A 16,136-nucleotide genomic window follows, 5' to 3' on the forward strand; every position below is an offset into this window, starting at 1 on the left:
AGTCCAGCTGTAGTGACAGACCCTAGTACTGTACTGACCATCATAATAAACCTGATACCTAGTCCAGCTGTAGTGACAGACCCTAGTACTGTACTGACCACCATAATAAACCTGATACCTAGTCCAGCTGTAGTGACAGACCCTAGTACTGTACTGACCACCATAATAAACCTGATACCTAGTCCAGCTGTAGTGACAGACCCTAGTACTGTACTGACCACCATAATAAACCTGATACCTAGTCCAGCTGTAGTGACAGACCCTAGTACTGTACTGACCACCATAATAAACCTGATACCTAGTCCAGCTGTAGTGACAGACCCTAGTACTGTACTTACCATCGCAATAAACCTGAGACCTAGTCCAGCTGTAGTGCAGACCCTAGTACTGTACTGCCACCATAATAAACCTGATACCTAGTCCAGCTGTAGTGACAGACCCTAGTACTGTACTGACCATCATAATAAACCTGATACCTAGTCCAGCTGTAGTGATAGACCCTAGTACTGTACTGACCACCATAATAAACCTGATACCTAGTCCAGCTGTAGTGACAGACCCTAGTACTGTACTGACCACCATAATAAACCTGATACCTAGTCCAGCTGTAGTGACAGACCCTAGTACTGTACTGACCACCATAATAAACCTGAGACCTAGTCCAGCTGTAGTGAGACCCTAGTACTGTACTGACCATAATAAACCTGATACCTAGTCCAGCTGTAGTGACAGACCCTAGTACTGTACTGACCATCATAATAAACCTGAGACCTAGTCCAGCTGTAGTGACAGACCCTAGTACTGTACTGACCACCATAATAAACCTGAGACCAAGTCCAGCTGTAGTGACAGACCCTAGTACTGTACTGACCATCATAATAAACCTGATACCTAGTCCAGCTGTAGTGACAGACCCTAGTACTGTACTGACCACCATAATAAACCTGGGACCTAGTCCAGCTGTAGTGACAGACCCTAGTACTGTACTGACCACCATAATAAACCTGATACCTAGTCCAGCTGTAGTGAGACCCTAGTACTGTACTGACCACCATAATAAACCTGATACCTAGTCCAGCTGTAGTGACAGACCCTAGTACTGTACTGACCACCATAATAAACCTGATACCTAGTCCAGCTGTAGTGACAGACCCTAGTACTGTACTGACCACATAATAAACCTGATACCTAGTCCAGCTGTAGTGACAGACCCTAGTACTGTACTGACCACCATAATAAACCCGATACCTAGTCCAGCTGTAGTGACAGACCCTAGTACTGTACTGACCATCATAATAAACCTGATACCTAGTCCAGCTGTAGTGCAGACCCTAGTACTGTACTGACCACCATAATAAACCTGAGACCTAGTCCAGCTGTAGTGACAGACCCTAGTACTGTACTGACCACCATAATAAACCTGGGACCTAGTCCAGCTGTAGTGACAGACCCTAGTACTGTACTGACCACCATAATAAACCTGATACCTAGTCCAGCTGTAGTGACAGACCCTAGTACTGTACTGACCACCATAATAAACCTGAGACCTAGTCCAGCTGTAGTGACAGACCCTAGTACTGTACTGACCACCGTAATAAACCTGATACCTAGTCCAGCTGTAGTGACAGACCCTAGTACTGTACTGACCATCATAATAAACCTGATACCTAGTCCAGCTGTAGTGACAGACCCTAGTACTGTACTGACCACCATAATAAACCTGATACCTAGTCCAGCTGTAGTGATAGACCCTAGTACTGTACTTACCACCATAATAAACCTGATACCTAGTCCAGCTGTAGTGACAGACCCTAGTACTGTACTGACCACCATAATAAACCTGAGACCTAGTCCAGCTGTAGTGACAGACCCTAGTACTGTACTGACCACATAATAAACCTGGGACCTAGTCCAGCTGTAGTGATAGACCCTAGTACTGTACTGACCATCATAATAAACCTGATACCTAGTCCAGCTGTAGTGACAGACCCTAGTACTGTACTTACCACCATAATAAACCTGAGACCTAGTCCAGCTGTAGTGAGACCCTAGTACTGTACTGACCATAATAAACCTGATACCTAGTCCAGCTGTAGTGACAGACCCTAGTACTGTACTGACCATCATAATAAACCTGAGACCTAGTCCAGCTGTAGTGACAGACCCTAGTACTGTACTGACCACCATAATAAACCTGAGACCTAGTCCAGCTGTAGTGACAGACCCTAGTACTGTACTGACCACCATAATAAACCTGATACCTAGTCCAGCTGTAGTGACAGACCCTAGTACTGTACTGACCACCATAATAAACCCGATACCTAGTCCAGCTGTAGTGACAGACCCTAGTACTGTACTGACCACCATAATAAACCTGGGACCTAGTCCAGCTGTAGTGAGACCCTAGTACTGTACTGACCACCATAATAAACCTGATACCTAGTCCAGCTGTAGTGACAGACCCTAGTACTGTACTGACCACCATAATAAACCTGATACCTAGTCCAGCTGTAGTGACAGACCCTAGTACTGTACTGACCACCGTAATAAACCTGATACCTAGTCCAGCTGTAGTGACAGACCCTAGTACTGTACTGACCACCATAATAAACCTGATACCTAGTCCAGCTGTAGTGACAGACCCTAGTACTGTACTGACCACCATAATAAACCTGATACCTAGTCCAGCTGTAGTGACAGACCCTAGTACTGTACTGACCACCATAATAAACCTGATACCTAGTCCAGCTGTAGTGACAGACCCTAGTACTGTACTGACCACCATAATAAACCTGAGACCTAGTCCAGCTGTAGTGACAGACCCTAGTACTGTACTTACCACCATAATAAACCTGATACCTAGTCCAGCTGTAGTGACAGACCCTAGTACTGTACTGACCACCAAAATAAACCTGAGACCTAGTCCAGCTGTAGTGACAGACCCTAGTACTGTACTGACCACATAATAAACCTGGGACCTAGTCCAGCTGTAGTGATAGACCCTAGTACTGTACTGACCATCATAATAAACCTGATACCTAGTCCAGCTGTAGTGACAGACCCTAGTACTGTACTGACCACCATAATAAACCTGAGACCTAGTCCAGCTGTATTGACGGCATGATGCACAGAACAATGGAAATATGTCCTATAAGTATTTTAGAAGGGGGGGGGGGGGGGGGGGGGGGGGGGGGGGGGGTGTGTGTGTGTGTCTCTAGTCTGCTGCCTCAGCGTGACACTAAGACAATGTCAGACAGAACGCAGACCTCGCCACCGTCATGGTTACCACCGTCATGGTTACCATCGTCAATGCCAAACATTGGACATCTGTGATTTATCTGTTATGAACTGATGTTTGACATACAGTGCATTCAGAAATTATTCACACCCCTTGGCTTTTTCCAATGTTGTGTTACAGCCTGAATTACATTTACATTTTACATTTTAGTCATTTAGCAGACGCTCTTATCCAGAGCGACTTACAGTAGTGAATGCATACATTTCATTTCATGCATTTGTACTGGCCCCCCGTGGGAATCGAACCCACAACCCTGGCGTTGCACACACTATGCTGGCGTTGCAAACACCATGCTCTACCAACTGAGCCACAGGGAACCTAATTCAAATGTATTATTACAATTTAGTTTGTCACTGACCTAAACACAATACCCCATAATGTCAAAGTGGAATTATGTTTTTATAAATTCTTTCAAATTCATTAACAATCATAAGATGAAATGTCTTGAGTCAATAAATGTTTAACCTCTTTGTTATGCCAAGCCTACATTTGTTCAGGAGTAATAATGTGCTGAACAAGACACATAATAAGTTGCACAGACTGTGTGCAATAATAGAGTTTAACATGATTTTGGATTGACTACCTTATCTCTGTACCCCACACATACAATTACTGTATCTGTAAGGTCCTTCAGTCCAGCAGTGAATTTCAAACACAGATTCAACCACAAAGACGAGGGAGGTGTTCCAATGCCTCGCAAAGAAGGGTACGTAATAGTAGATGGGTCAAAAAAAACAAAAAAATAGCATTGAATATCCCTTTGAGCATGGTGAAGTTATTTATTACACTTTGGATGGTGTATCAATACACCCAGTCACTACCAAGATACAGGCGTCCTTACTAACTCAGTTGCCGGAGTGGAAGGAAACCACTCAGGGTCTTCATCATGAGGCCATTGGTGACTTTAAAACAGTTACAGATTTTAATGGCTGTGATAGGAGGAAACTGAGGAAGGATCAACAACATTGTAGTTACCCCACAATACTAACCTAAATGACAGAGTGAAATGAAGGAAGCCTGTACAGAAAAAAAATATTCCAAAACATGCATCCTGTTTGCAACAAGCCACTAAAGGAAAACTGCAAAAAAAAGGTGGCAAAGAAATGAACTTTAACTTTTTGTCCTGAATACAAAGCTTTATGTTTGGGGCAAATCCAACACAACCCATCACTGAGTACGACTCTTCATATTTTCAAGCATGGTGGTGGCTACATCATGTTATGGATATGCTTGTCATCTGCAAGAACTAGGGAGTTTTTTAGGATAAAAAATGGAATAGAGCTAAACACAGGCAAAATCCTAAAGGAAAACCTGGTTGAGTATGCTTTCCAACAGACACTGGGTGTAACGTTCGTCGTTTGTAGTTGAAGAAGTGGACCAAAGCGCAGCGTGGTAAGTGCTCATGATTATTTATTTTCAAGAAACACTCAAACAAAATAACAAAATGGAAAAACAAAAACGCACAGTTCCATCAGGCACATACGCTAAACAGAAAATAACCTCCCACAAAACTCATGTGGAAAACAGGCTGCCTAAGTATGATTCCCAATCAGAGACAACGATAAACAGCTGCCTCTGATTGGCAACCACACTCGCTCAAAAACAAAGAAATAGAAAACATAGATATTCCCACCCGAGTCACACCCTGACCTAACCAAACATAGAGAATAAATAAGATCTCTAAGGTCAGTGCGTGACACTGGGAGACAAATTCACCTTTCAGCAGGAAAATAACTTAAAACCTCTTAGGGATAGGGGGCAGTATTTTCACGTCCAGATGAAAAGCGTGCCCAAAGTAAACTGCCTGTTACTCAGGCCCAGAAGCTAGGATATGCATATAATTTGGATAGAAAACACTCTAAAGGTTCTAAAACTGTTAAAATAATGTCTGTGAGTATAACAGAACTGATTTGGAGGACAAACCATCCAGGGAAAAAGAAAATTGAGGTCACTGTGTTGTCCTTTGGTTTCTATGGGAAGCTCTAATTAATAGGAACCTAGTTACAGTTCCTATGGCTTCTACTAGATGTCAACAGTCTTTAGAAATTGGTTGATGTTTTTCCTTTGAGAAATGAGTAAATAGGGCTGTTCATTGTGAGTGTCAAGCCAAGTGGACTCTTCTGTTTGGAATTTTTATTATGAGTATTTCTGTTTTTGAATTTGGCACGCTGCAATTTCACTGGATGTTGTCAAATGAATCCCGTTAACGGGATTCGAGCGGGAAGGGATCACTAAGGAGTTAAAACACAAAGCCAAATATACAGTCGAGTTACTTACCAAGATGATATAAAATGTCCGTGAGTGGCCTAGTTACAATTTTGACTTAAATTATCTTGAAAATCTATGGCAAGACCTGAAAATGGTTGTCTAGCAATCATCAACCACCAACTTGACAGAGCTTGAAGAATTTAAAAAATAATAATGTGCAAATATTGTACAATCCAGGTGTGCAAAGCTCTTAGAGACTTACCCAGAAAGACTCACAGCTGTAATCGCATCCAAAATAAATATAACATGTATTGACTTAAGGGTGTTAATACTTATGTAAATGAGATATTTCTGTATTTCATTTTCATTACATTTGCTAAAAAAATGTACAATTCATGTTTTCACTTTGTCCTTATGGGGTAGTGTGAGTAAATGGGTGAGAGAAAAAAATAGATTTAATCCATTTTGAATTCAGGCTGTAACAACAAAATATGACTTGTTTCAGTAAACTTGGCGTAGCTCGTGCGTCACTACTACACAGGAGCACCATTTGAAAGTAAATGCATTTTTTGGCAGAAATGCCTTATTGAACATGTGAACGTATATTTGCCTTAATAACAAACGTGTATACCATCTGCGAATACAAATACAATTGTTAACTTACGAGCCTAGTTGGTTTAGCCACAGAAAAAGTTAGAAACCTTCCCGCTAGGCATGATTGGATGAGATAATGAATGGGCTGGATATGCCGAGAGATGAGTATGGATTGGTCTGCCATATAGCACACGTCTGTCTATAATGTGAGCTGGTCAGTATGTGTTGATAATCCTTTCTAAGGCTGCTTTTTTGAAAGATATCACATTAGTAGAACAGCATAAGTGTTGCTCTCCACTTTCTGGAGGACAGAGTTTTGAAATCAGTGGAATTAGAGGCTGTTGTATAAAACACCTGTCTCTGGATTACATCTTCTAAGGGCAACCATGGCATTCGTGACAGAGGCAGAAGGATCCGGCTAGCTAGCTACATTTTCAGATATTAACGGTAACTAGCGCACTTTTGTACATTGTGCTATTCTGTACCTTATTTTAGCGCACAAAAAAAATGTAATACTTCCAGGTCAACTGTAATATGAATACCATTCCCCTTTCCAGCAAAATCCACGACGAGACCTTTATGCTGCCTGTCTCTGCATGATTGAAGAAAGCAATGAGCTCCAACAGGTCTTTTTAAAAATGGCGGGTGGGGAAACGAAACCTACTGCGTGATAGTGAAAGATATCTCGTGTGGGGAAACAGCTTTTTCACCTGATCTGTCCAACTTATCACATCTAAAATGTAAATAAAACACTATAAAGAGTTTATATAATGTGTCATTACCTACCTATTTGAAGGTTTGTGTCAAATTTGAATCGGGTTTTTAGGGCGGCGCTAAAGTTATCTTCAGAAGTAAACAGCGGCAGTCGCGGCTTTTGAGAGCCATGATGACTCGCAGTGATGACGCAAAAAATGAATGCATTCAGTTGTACAACTGACTAGGTATCCCCCTCACCCTGTCCCTTTCTTGTTAGTGTTAATGTTTTCAATATGTGAGAGAAGGGCTACCCCTGGTGGAAAGAGGCTGTACGGCACAAAATGAGTTGCAAATGCATGCCGTACATTACGTAGTGACACGTCACGATGTAACGTACCGCGTCAGAGGGGTCAGTATTTATAGTATATAATAGTATTAGTCCATTATCATGTCAATCAACGCTGAATCGAAACTTAGTTCACACCCCGGATTTTGTTGCCAACAGAGTCGCTACAGTCCATTAGTTTTCATTGAAGCCTCGTTTGAATGCTGTGGTTGCGCAAATTTGTACAGAATGGAGTTAGTCACCGTTAGACGTTTCAAATTTTGTCAGAAAGTCGCTTTGATTTCAAGTTAAAGTGTACTGTTCGCTAGCTAGCTGACGCTTTTATTTGTATCTCAGAGCCATTTGCATTGCTAGTTATACCCTAATGTTAGCTAGCTAACAGTGAACCTGGCTGGTAGTAACATTATCAGTTGGGATTATGGTTCGTTGTTTAGCTAGCTAGCTGACATGTCTAAACAAAAGACTACACTTAGCAAGTAACTATTTCAATAGAATGTTTATGATGTCACTGCGACAACTGTCGATAGACTATGTCTATGTACTCCGATTTCAGAGGACTCTACTCTGAGTGTGCCAGAGCGCAGAATAACAGCCGAATTTACGAACGCTCAACACCTGTTGAATACGGCCGGTGTTAGTAAACATTGGCAAAAAAGCGTAATTAAATTGTTGCCAGCAGCACAGTAGCAGCCACCAACGCTCTGGATAACATAATAACAGCCTAACCAGCTCTGCTAGGGTGAGTAAAATGAGTGAGCCGTTCTCTCATTTGTGTCAGGAAGTAGCTAGCAAGTTAGCCAACATTAGCCAGTTAGCTTGGGTGCATGGCTGCTGTTAGGTCAGAACACTCAGATCTACCCTACTCCTCGGCCAGAGCGTCCAGTGTGCACTCTGAACGCTCCGAGAGCGAAACGCTCTGAATTTACAAACGGACAATCTGACAATGCTCTGAGTTTATGAATGCCCAGAGCACGCTCTGGCACTCCAGATTACATTTACAAACACACCTGTTGTATAAACCAGCCTTTAGTCTTGAAATGTTTGGTTGTTTAGTACATAGCCTCACGTGAATCCTTAAAGAGATGGGTGGGGCTAAAGCTTAAGAGGGTGTGTTGAGTGTAGACAAAGAAGAGCTCTCCAGTAGGTAACAAAACATTCCAGAACCATTTTGTCAAAAGTGAGGTTACAAGTTTATCAAATTTCAAAGCAGACTTACTTTCCCATTGTTCCTCAACTGTATTGTATGATATACCATTTTCTAGTTCTGAGTCTCTACTTTTACCCAATGTAAAAAACACAATTTCAAATGTTGCTACATAAGACCGAATCATGGCGTATGAATACTTTCTGAGGGGACTGTATTTATCTTACTTCAGCAGGAGTAGGGTACTCTAGTTATGTTGGTTGCTATTTTGACAGATTTTCCCATTATTTCTCCCATATCTCAACTACAGTTAGACTGTAGTTCTGTTCCCAAACACTAGAGAATACATTATCTGGCTACGTCTCAAATGGCGCCCTATTCCCTTTATAGTGTGCTACTTTTGACCAGAGCTACTGTATGGCACCTGGTCAAAAGTAGTGCACCAAATAGGGAATAGGGTGACATCAAATCAAATTGTATTTGTCACATACATGTGTTTAGCAGATGTTATTGCGGGTGTAGCGAAATGCCTGTAAAAGCGAACATTTGGGAGGCAGCCTGGATCTTTATTCAAACAAATTAGACATACTGTAAGACCACATATGGGTTACCCATGCTAGTTTGTCACCTTAGCTTTGTAGTTACATGTGTATAGGTGTATTTAGTTGGGCCCTGGTTAAAAGTGCACTATATAGGGAATAGTGTGCCATTACGGCTACCCACAATGTCTTACTGTACAGTCAGAGAAAACATGGGTTGATCATGACAGATTTCAGTCAAATGTTGCATACTAGATATGAGAAGTAGGTTTCTACTTAGGTTTCAGAGTTGTGACTGATGATGAGTAGGTGGAGGAGGAGAAAGAGAAGGAACGGGGGAGGAAGTGAGTTACCACCACCACAAAAACAAACATAGTTGAGACAGGAAGCAATTCTAAGCATCCACTTCAGTGCAGCTTTAGCAGTGGCTAAAAGGCTAAAAAGCTCAGAATAACTCCCACTGAACCTACACTGCATTCTTCCTATTACTACTTAGCCATTCTCTAAGTAGGTTGAATGAGGGCAATTGAACTTTTTTATATTCCGCTCTTAAAGTTGAATGGAACTAATGTACAATAAAAAAAGAGACAGTCAAAGGTTTTGGGCAATGGGAGGCTTCAAGATTTCATTTGAGTACCTGCCTGCTCTTTACCATTTACATGTGAGACATGGGAAGCTGAAAGAGAGAGAGAATTCTATTGAAATTGAGAGAGAGAGACATGGAGAGCTGAGAGAGAGAGTTGAGAATGGGAGAGTAAGGAGACCTAGGGATGAGAGAGATAGAGAGAGAGAGAGAGAGAGAGAGAGGAAGCCTCGGGATGAGAGAGACCGAGAGATGAGTGAGAAATACAGAGAGAGGGAGAAAGAAATAGAGAGAGACAGAGAGATAAAGAGAGCGAGCGAAAGATAGAGAGAGTGAGTAGGCCTTGGGATGAGAGAAAGAGAGCGAGACAGACAGAGCGAGTGAGTAGGCCTCGGGACTAGAGGAGAGCGAGAGGACTCTGCCAAGTCTCATTCCCTCTGATTTTAAACCCTTTAGGGATAGGGGGCAGCATTGGGAAGTTTGGATGAAAAGCGTGCCCAGAGTAAACTGCCTGTTACTCAGGCCCAGAAGCTACAATATGCATATAATTAGTAGATTTGGATAGAAAACACTCTCAAGTTTCCAAAACTGTTAAAATAATGCCGTGAGTATAACAGAACTCATATGGCAGGCAAAAACCTGAGAAAAATCCAACCAGGAAGTGGGAATTCTGAGGTTTGTAGTTTTCAAGTGAATGCCTATTGAATATCAAGTGTCTGTGGGGTCAGATTGCACTTCCTAAGGCTTCCACTAGATGTCAACAGTCTTTAGAAGTTGCTTCAGGCTTCTACTGTGAAAGGGGAGCGAATAAGAGCACTCTAAGCAGATGGCCCAGGTGAAAGCCTTTAGTTTAGTCATACGCGTGACCGTGAGCGAGAGGTCCGTTCCCTTACCTTTCTAATGAAAACAGTATTGTCCGGTTGAAACATTATTGAATAGTTATGATAAAAACACCCTAAGGATTGATTAGAAACATCGTTTGATATGTTTCTACGATCTCAAATTGAACTTTTTTGACTTTTCGACTAGACTTTGTGCCCGCGCTTTGTGCATTTGGATTACTGGACTAAAACACGCAAACAAAAAGGAGGTATTTGGAAATAAAGATGAACTTTATCGAACAAAACGAACATTTATTGTCTAGCATGGAGACCTGGGAGTGCCATCAGATGAAGATCATCAAAGGTAAATGATTCATTTTAATGCTATTTCTGACTTTTGTGACACCTCTCCTTGGTTGGAAAATGGCTGTATGGTTTTCTGTGGCTAGGCGCTGACCTAACATAATCGCATGGTGTGCTTTCACCATAAAGCCTTTTTGAAATCGGACACAGCGGCTGGATTAACAAGAAGTGTATCTTTAATCGTATTTACAACACTTGTATCTTATATCAATGTTTATGATGAGTATTTCTGTAATTTCATGTGGCTCCCTGCATTTTCACCGGATGTTTGTTTGAGACAATGCATTTCTGAACATTACACGCCAATTTCAAATGAGGTTTTTGGACATAAAGATTAACTTTATCGAACAAAACAAACATTTATTGTCTAACATGGAGTCCTGGGAGTGCCACTAGATGAAGATCATCAAAGGTTATTGATTAATGTTAACGCTATTTCTGACTTTTGTGACACCTCTCCTTCTTTGGAAAATGGCTGTATGGTTTTGTGGCTAGGCGCTGACCTAACATAATCGCATGGTGTGCTTTCACTGTAAAGCCTTTTTGAAATCGGACACTGTGGTTGGATTAACGTGAAGTTTATCTTTAAAATGGTGTATAACACTTGTATGTTTGAGGAATTTTAATTATGAGATTTCTGTTGTTTGAATTTGGCACCCTGCAATTTCACTGGCTGTAGGCCAGGTGTTCCGCTAGCGGAACCACCTTCCCAGAAAGGTTATTAATGGAAACCCAGAGAAGGCGATAAGATGCTCCCGAATCGGGAACCCGAACCCATTTGGATTTAATTCCAGCCTCTCCAAAGTTTTTAAACTTTAATGTAGCTCCTTGAAGTGCCAGCTGCTGACAACATCGATTTCGCATTAAGCCCCGGTGTCCGATGTGGTTTGCCTTCCCTTCCAAATTGACAGAGACATCTATTTTCTCCTCTTCTCCCTCTTCTTCTGTCAACGTCTTCCATCACACGAGGAATAATTGAGAATTAAAAAGAAAGAGAGGGGAAAGTAGGAGCGGTAAATCTAATTGGCTGTGTTCCCCAACTTCCTCATAGAGGCCCATAAGTTGTAACTTGTGTGGCCGCCAGGGCTGGACAGATGAGGGAGGAAGTCGATGCGGGACGAAGACAGGAAGGTCAGGACACGTCACTGGCTGTCACGGCGCACAAAGGCTGACAGAACTCCGTCACGCTAAGGCTACAGAGAGGTCCATCTGTTTCATAACACCCCTCATTGTGCGTCAAAGCCCACGGATTGCCGACAACGCTTTGTGTCAAGTGTCTAATGCTCGTCTTACACTCTCTATGATCGTCTCTTCTCCTCTTCAGGGCATTGTCCTACCTCTAATGGTAGACCCTGATGAAGACAGACAGATCTACCTCTAATGGCAGACCCTGATGAAGACAGACAGACCCTGATGAAGACAGACAGATCTACCTTCAAAGGTAGACCCTGATGAAGACAGACAGATCTACCTCTAATGGCAGACCCTGATGAAGACAGACAGATCTACCTCAGATCTACCTCTAAAGGTAGACCATGATGACGACAGACTGATATACCTCTAATGGCAGACCCTGATGAAGACAGACAGACCTACCTCTAATGGCAGACCCTGATGAAGACAGACAGACCCTGATGAAGACAGACAGACCCTGATGAAGACAGACAGACCCTGATGAAGACAGACAGACCCTGATGAAGACAGACAGACCCTGATGAAGACAGACTGATCTACCTCTAAAGGTAGACCCTGATGAAGACAGACCCTGATGAAGACAGACAGATCTACCTCTAATGGTAGACCCTGATGAAGACAGACTGATCTACCTCTAATGGTAGACCCTGATGAAGACAGACAGACCCTGATGAAGACAGACAGAACCTGATGAAGACAGACAGACCCTGATGAAGACAGACAGACCCTGATGACTGACAGACCCTGATGAAGACAGACTGAGCTACCTCTAAAGGTAGACCCTGATGAAGACAGACAGACCCTGATGAAGACAGACAGACCCTGATGAAGACAGACAGACCCTGATGAAGACAGCTTGTCTAAACGTTGGTTATTAAATTATTGCATCTGAGCTCCTAGAGTGTGAGGCTCTCCTTTTCTTTTTCAAGTGTTCTACTTCGCTAGCCAGCACCTCACCTAAACAGGTGTTCATTTCTTTCACCTCCAGATCTACCTCTAAAGGTAGACATTTTTCTATCTCCTATACAGGAAAGAGAAGAAAAAGAAGAAGGGAAGAGGAGAAATAAGAAAAAAATTGCCTTTTTATAGTTAAGTGACGGGATACAATGATCTATTGCCGGGGATGTTGGAAGTTAATTAAATAGCCGGTGTAGTTACTAAAGCCAGGCTGGGGGCCTGGAGCTGAAAGGAGAGAGGGACACATCTCAGGAACCAGCTAGTGTTCATCTGAAGGTGATCCTGTAGCAGCAGGGAGAGAGACTGAATGTCTGACGCTTGACTTGATTAGGACCAATCACACAAACCAGTTCCACTTCAGCAGCGGCCATTGTGCTTAGCATGCAAACAACATGAAGGGAGAAGGGACATCATGGAGTTGGATAGAGGGTGCACTTCCTGAAGTGGAAGTGGACATTGAAAAGACAGGAGATGAGACCCTATCTATCTAACTCTATGAGGGGGACATCTACTTATCACACTGGCCTCTAACCTGTGACCTCTCGCCTGCCCCAGATGCATTGTGGGTCATAGCAACAAGGAAGTCTTATAGAGATTGAAGTGGTGCTTTAGGAGTTAGGAGTAAGTTACCTTCTAAATGCCACTAACATTTACTATGAGACGAAAGACTCTTCCCAAAACCATTCGTCCCTCCCCCTGAAAAACAAGCGTTAAAAAGAAGAAGACGACAAATAAGTCAGAACTTGCGTCATTATTTTTTCTCCTACATGCTATCAAACTATCACAGTCTTGGCGAACACTGCTTTTCTTTCCGAGTTAATTACAGAGCTAATGACAAGGTTCGCTCCAGTGAATTCTCGACAGCGCGCTGGGCCACAGACCGAAGGGCAGACAGACAGAGACAGAGAGACAGACAGATAAAAGGCACCTCATCATGACTGCAGCGTTAATGAGGTCACATCTCTCCCCCAAATAAATGGAGAGGAGAACAAAGCTGGATAAGATTGCGCTGATTGATGGAGCTCTTTAGGTTAATAAGACACTTAATGAACTCCTGCTACTAGCATCGCTATTGTAGCCCTCCTAAAACACACACACACACACACACACCCCAACAACACCCCCACCCCAAAACACTCCCACCTGACCCCCGTCTCCCCCCTCTCACCTCTCCTTCTGACGACTGGAGCAACAGGTCTTTCCGGCAGGAGGCCTTGAAGTCGCCCACCCCGGCATTGACCTCCACCCCTCTGGGAGCCTCCAGACTCAGGGTCCTGGTGGGAGACTCCAGCCTGCAGAGAACCAGACATCCAGGGATTCAATTAGACAACGAATCACTTTAGATTCAATGCATGGGTGACTTGAAGGATCAATAATGAAAACATACTGTACAATTAGAATGTAAGTCGCCGATCGGAAAAATAACTGAACTGAAACTTTTTTTAAAGCAGCATTTCTTTAAAAAAGGATTACACAGATCTAGCTGAGAGGATTTGATTGGACTGTGATGTGAAAGGGAGGGGGGGACACTAAGTGATACACAGGCACATTAGTACACATATTTTCTCACTGTTCCTCTCTCTCTCTGTCACACACAGGCACACACACACAGAGAGACGGAAGCCTGGATGGGAAGTCTCCCTGTGGACTGAGCGGTCATCTGGTCCACTGGTCCATCAGGTTAGCTGGTGAAACAGGCCTCGGATAATTAACCACCTGACAGAAATGAATATATCGACTTAACGATCCCTCCTTCCAACTTCTCTGCAAAAAAACCTTCACAGCCTCTTTCTCTTACACAGTCAGGATATCATACAATATCTATGAATAGCTCTGGTACTTTCGGCCGTTTTAAAAGAGGAATTCAATCAGGTCATTGATTTTCTGTTGCTGCTCCGGCTGCTGTTCCGCTCAGTGATTCGGAGACAAAAAAAAACGTAAAAAGTTTCCATTCATCCAGAAAGCCAGGGCCTTGGTGGTGATTCTTTATATGAAAAGACACCAGGGTCAGAGACTGTAGGTCTTATCGGTCCAATTCATTATCACGCAGGAGCCGCCTTCTTGCGTTCCCGCGCTCCTTCTCGCCGGCGAGACAGATCCGCTTTGACCTTCAACGCCGTCCGCCACGGCTTGTTTTATGCGGCGGACATATTTTTTCTAACATGACAGAGATGGGCAACGAGAGAATGCATCAACACAGTTATCGTCTTAATTTGACAACTTCTAAAAGCTCAGGGGGGTACGGAGGGGGAGGTAATGTAATAATAGTTCTGGTGCGTACACATTGTAAAGTAGTGAGGGAGGGTGTGATAAACAGAAACCATAGTCAGAAAAACTTTCTCCATGGAGGTTTCAGTCGCAATATAAGTTAGATGTTTTCCAGGCGTATATAGCTTGACATTCACCTTGGCCTTTCTCCTTTAATGGCCCTGATGCCGTATCGCCATGTTACCGTTTCAGATCTGAACCCATGACCTTTTCGGTCAAAAAAAACCCACATCACCCTTCTGTGTCGCCGGTCGGGGCGACATAAATTGTTTAAAGTGTCAGAGAGCGCTGAGCGATACAAAGGTGTCGTGTGGCAGGAAGAGTGAGCCGACTTTAACGATGAGAAATGGTTGGAAAATGACATTTTCAAGCCTCTGTGACTTTTGTGACTCCTTTTTTTAAGTCCCCATCTCCAAGAGTAGTTATATCCTGTGCTAAACTCGTTCCATGAATCTCTCAGACTAAAAGAACAGGTGAGAGCCTTCAACTGTGTTGTAAAAGTTATAAAACTCATAACACTTGTCACAGAGAGACAGGTACGGGGATGACTCAGAACTATGGTTAATGGAGTATATGGGTACATGGGGGGGGGGGGGGGGGGGGGGTGTTCTGGTCACTGAAAAGTAAATGTTGCATTTCGTAAAACTCAGAGCACTTAAATACCGAATGCCAGTCAGGTGTAAAATAGTGTGTAGGCATGTGTGACACTGTGTATGTGTGTGCCCGCAAGGCAAGAGAAGCAGGGAGGTCACCTGAAGGTGTTTCAAGCCTTCTCCGTCTTCACATTTACAAACTAATGCACCGTGATCCTTTTTCTAACCATGATCCATCCACTATAACCTACTACTAACTACAGTAGATTCCCTGGCAAATCCTTAGGTTGGGTCAAAAAATGACCAAAAAAAGACTTTCGCGTCCCGCCCGTCTGCGGCTGTGAAATGTAGCCTGGGAAATTGCAAATGGCAGTGAGACCCCGGGAATTTTTCTATTTTAATTTCATGAAAATGTAATTTCATGGCTCCATGCATCCCATCGGTGATAATTTAATCAATAGTGAAAAGACTGGGGTCCGTCCTTCGTTTCTGCCCGTGCCGCTGACGTGACATACCCGACGGATGTGTGTCA

The 16,136-nt window shown here is 43.0% G+C and overlaps 1 protein-coding gene across 1 annotated transcript in view; it reads right to left on the reverse strand.

The window, feature by feature from the left end:
* LOC106602171 (zeta-sarcoglycan) overlaps window positions 1–16,136 on the reverse strand; it is a 344,550-nt gene that overhangs the window by 14,569 nt on the left and 313,845 nt on the right. Inside the window, exon 7 of the mRNA XM_045722923.2 lies at window positions 13,912–14,035. Coding sequence (XP_045578879.1) covers window positions 13,912–14,035 — 124 coding nt within the window. The remainder of the gene's footprint in view (window positions 1–13,911; window positions 14,036–16,136) is intronic.

The sequence above is a fragment of the Salmo salar genome, chromosome 08 (assembly GCF_965601325.2).
Source record: "Salmo salar chromosome 08, fSalSal1, whole genome shotgun sequence".
NCBI lineage: Eukaryota > Metazoa > Chordata > Actinopteri > Salmoniformes > Salmonidae > Salmo > Salmo salar.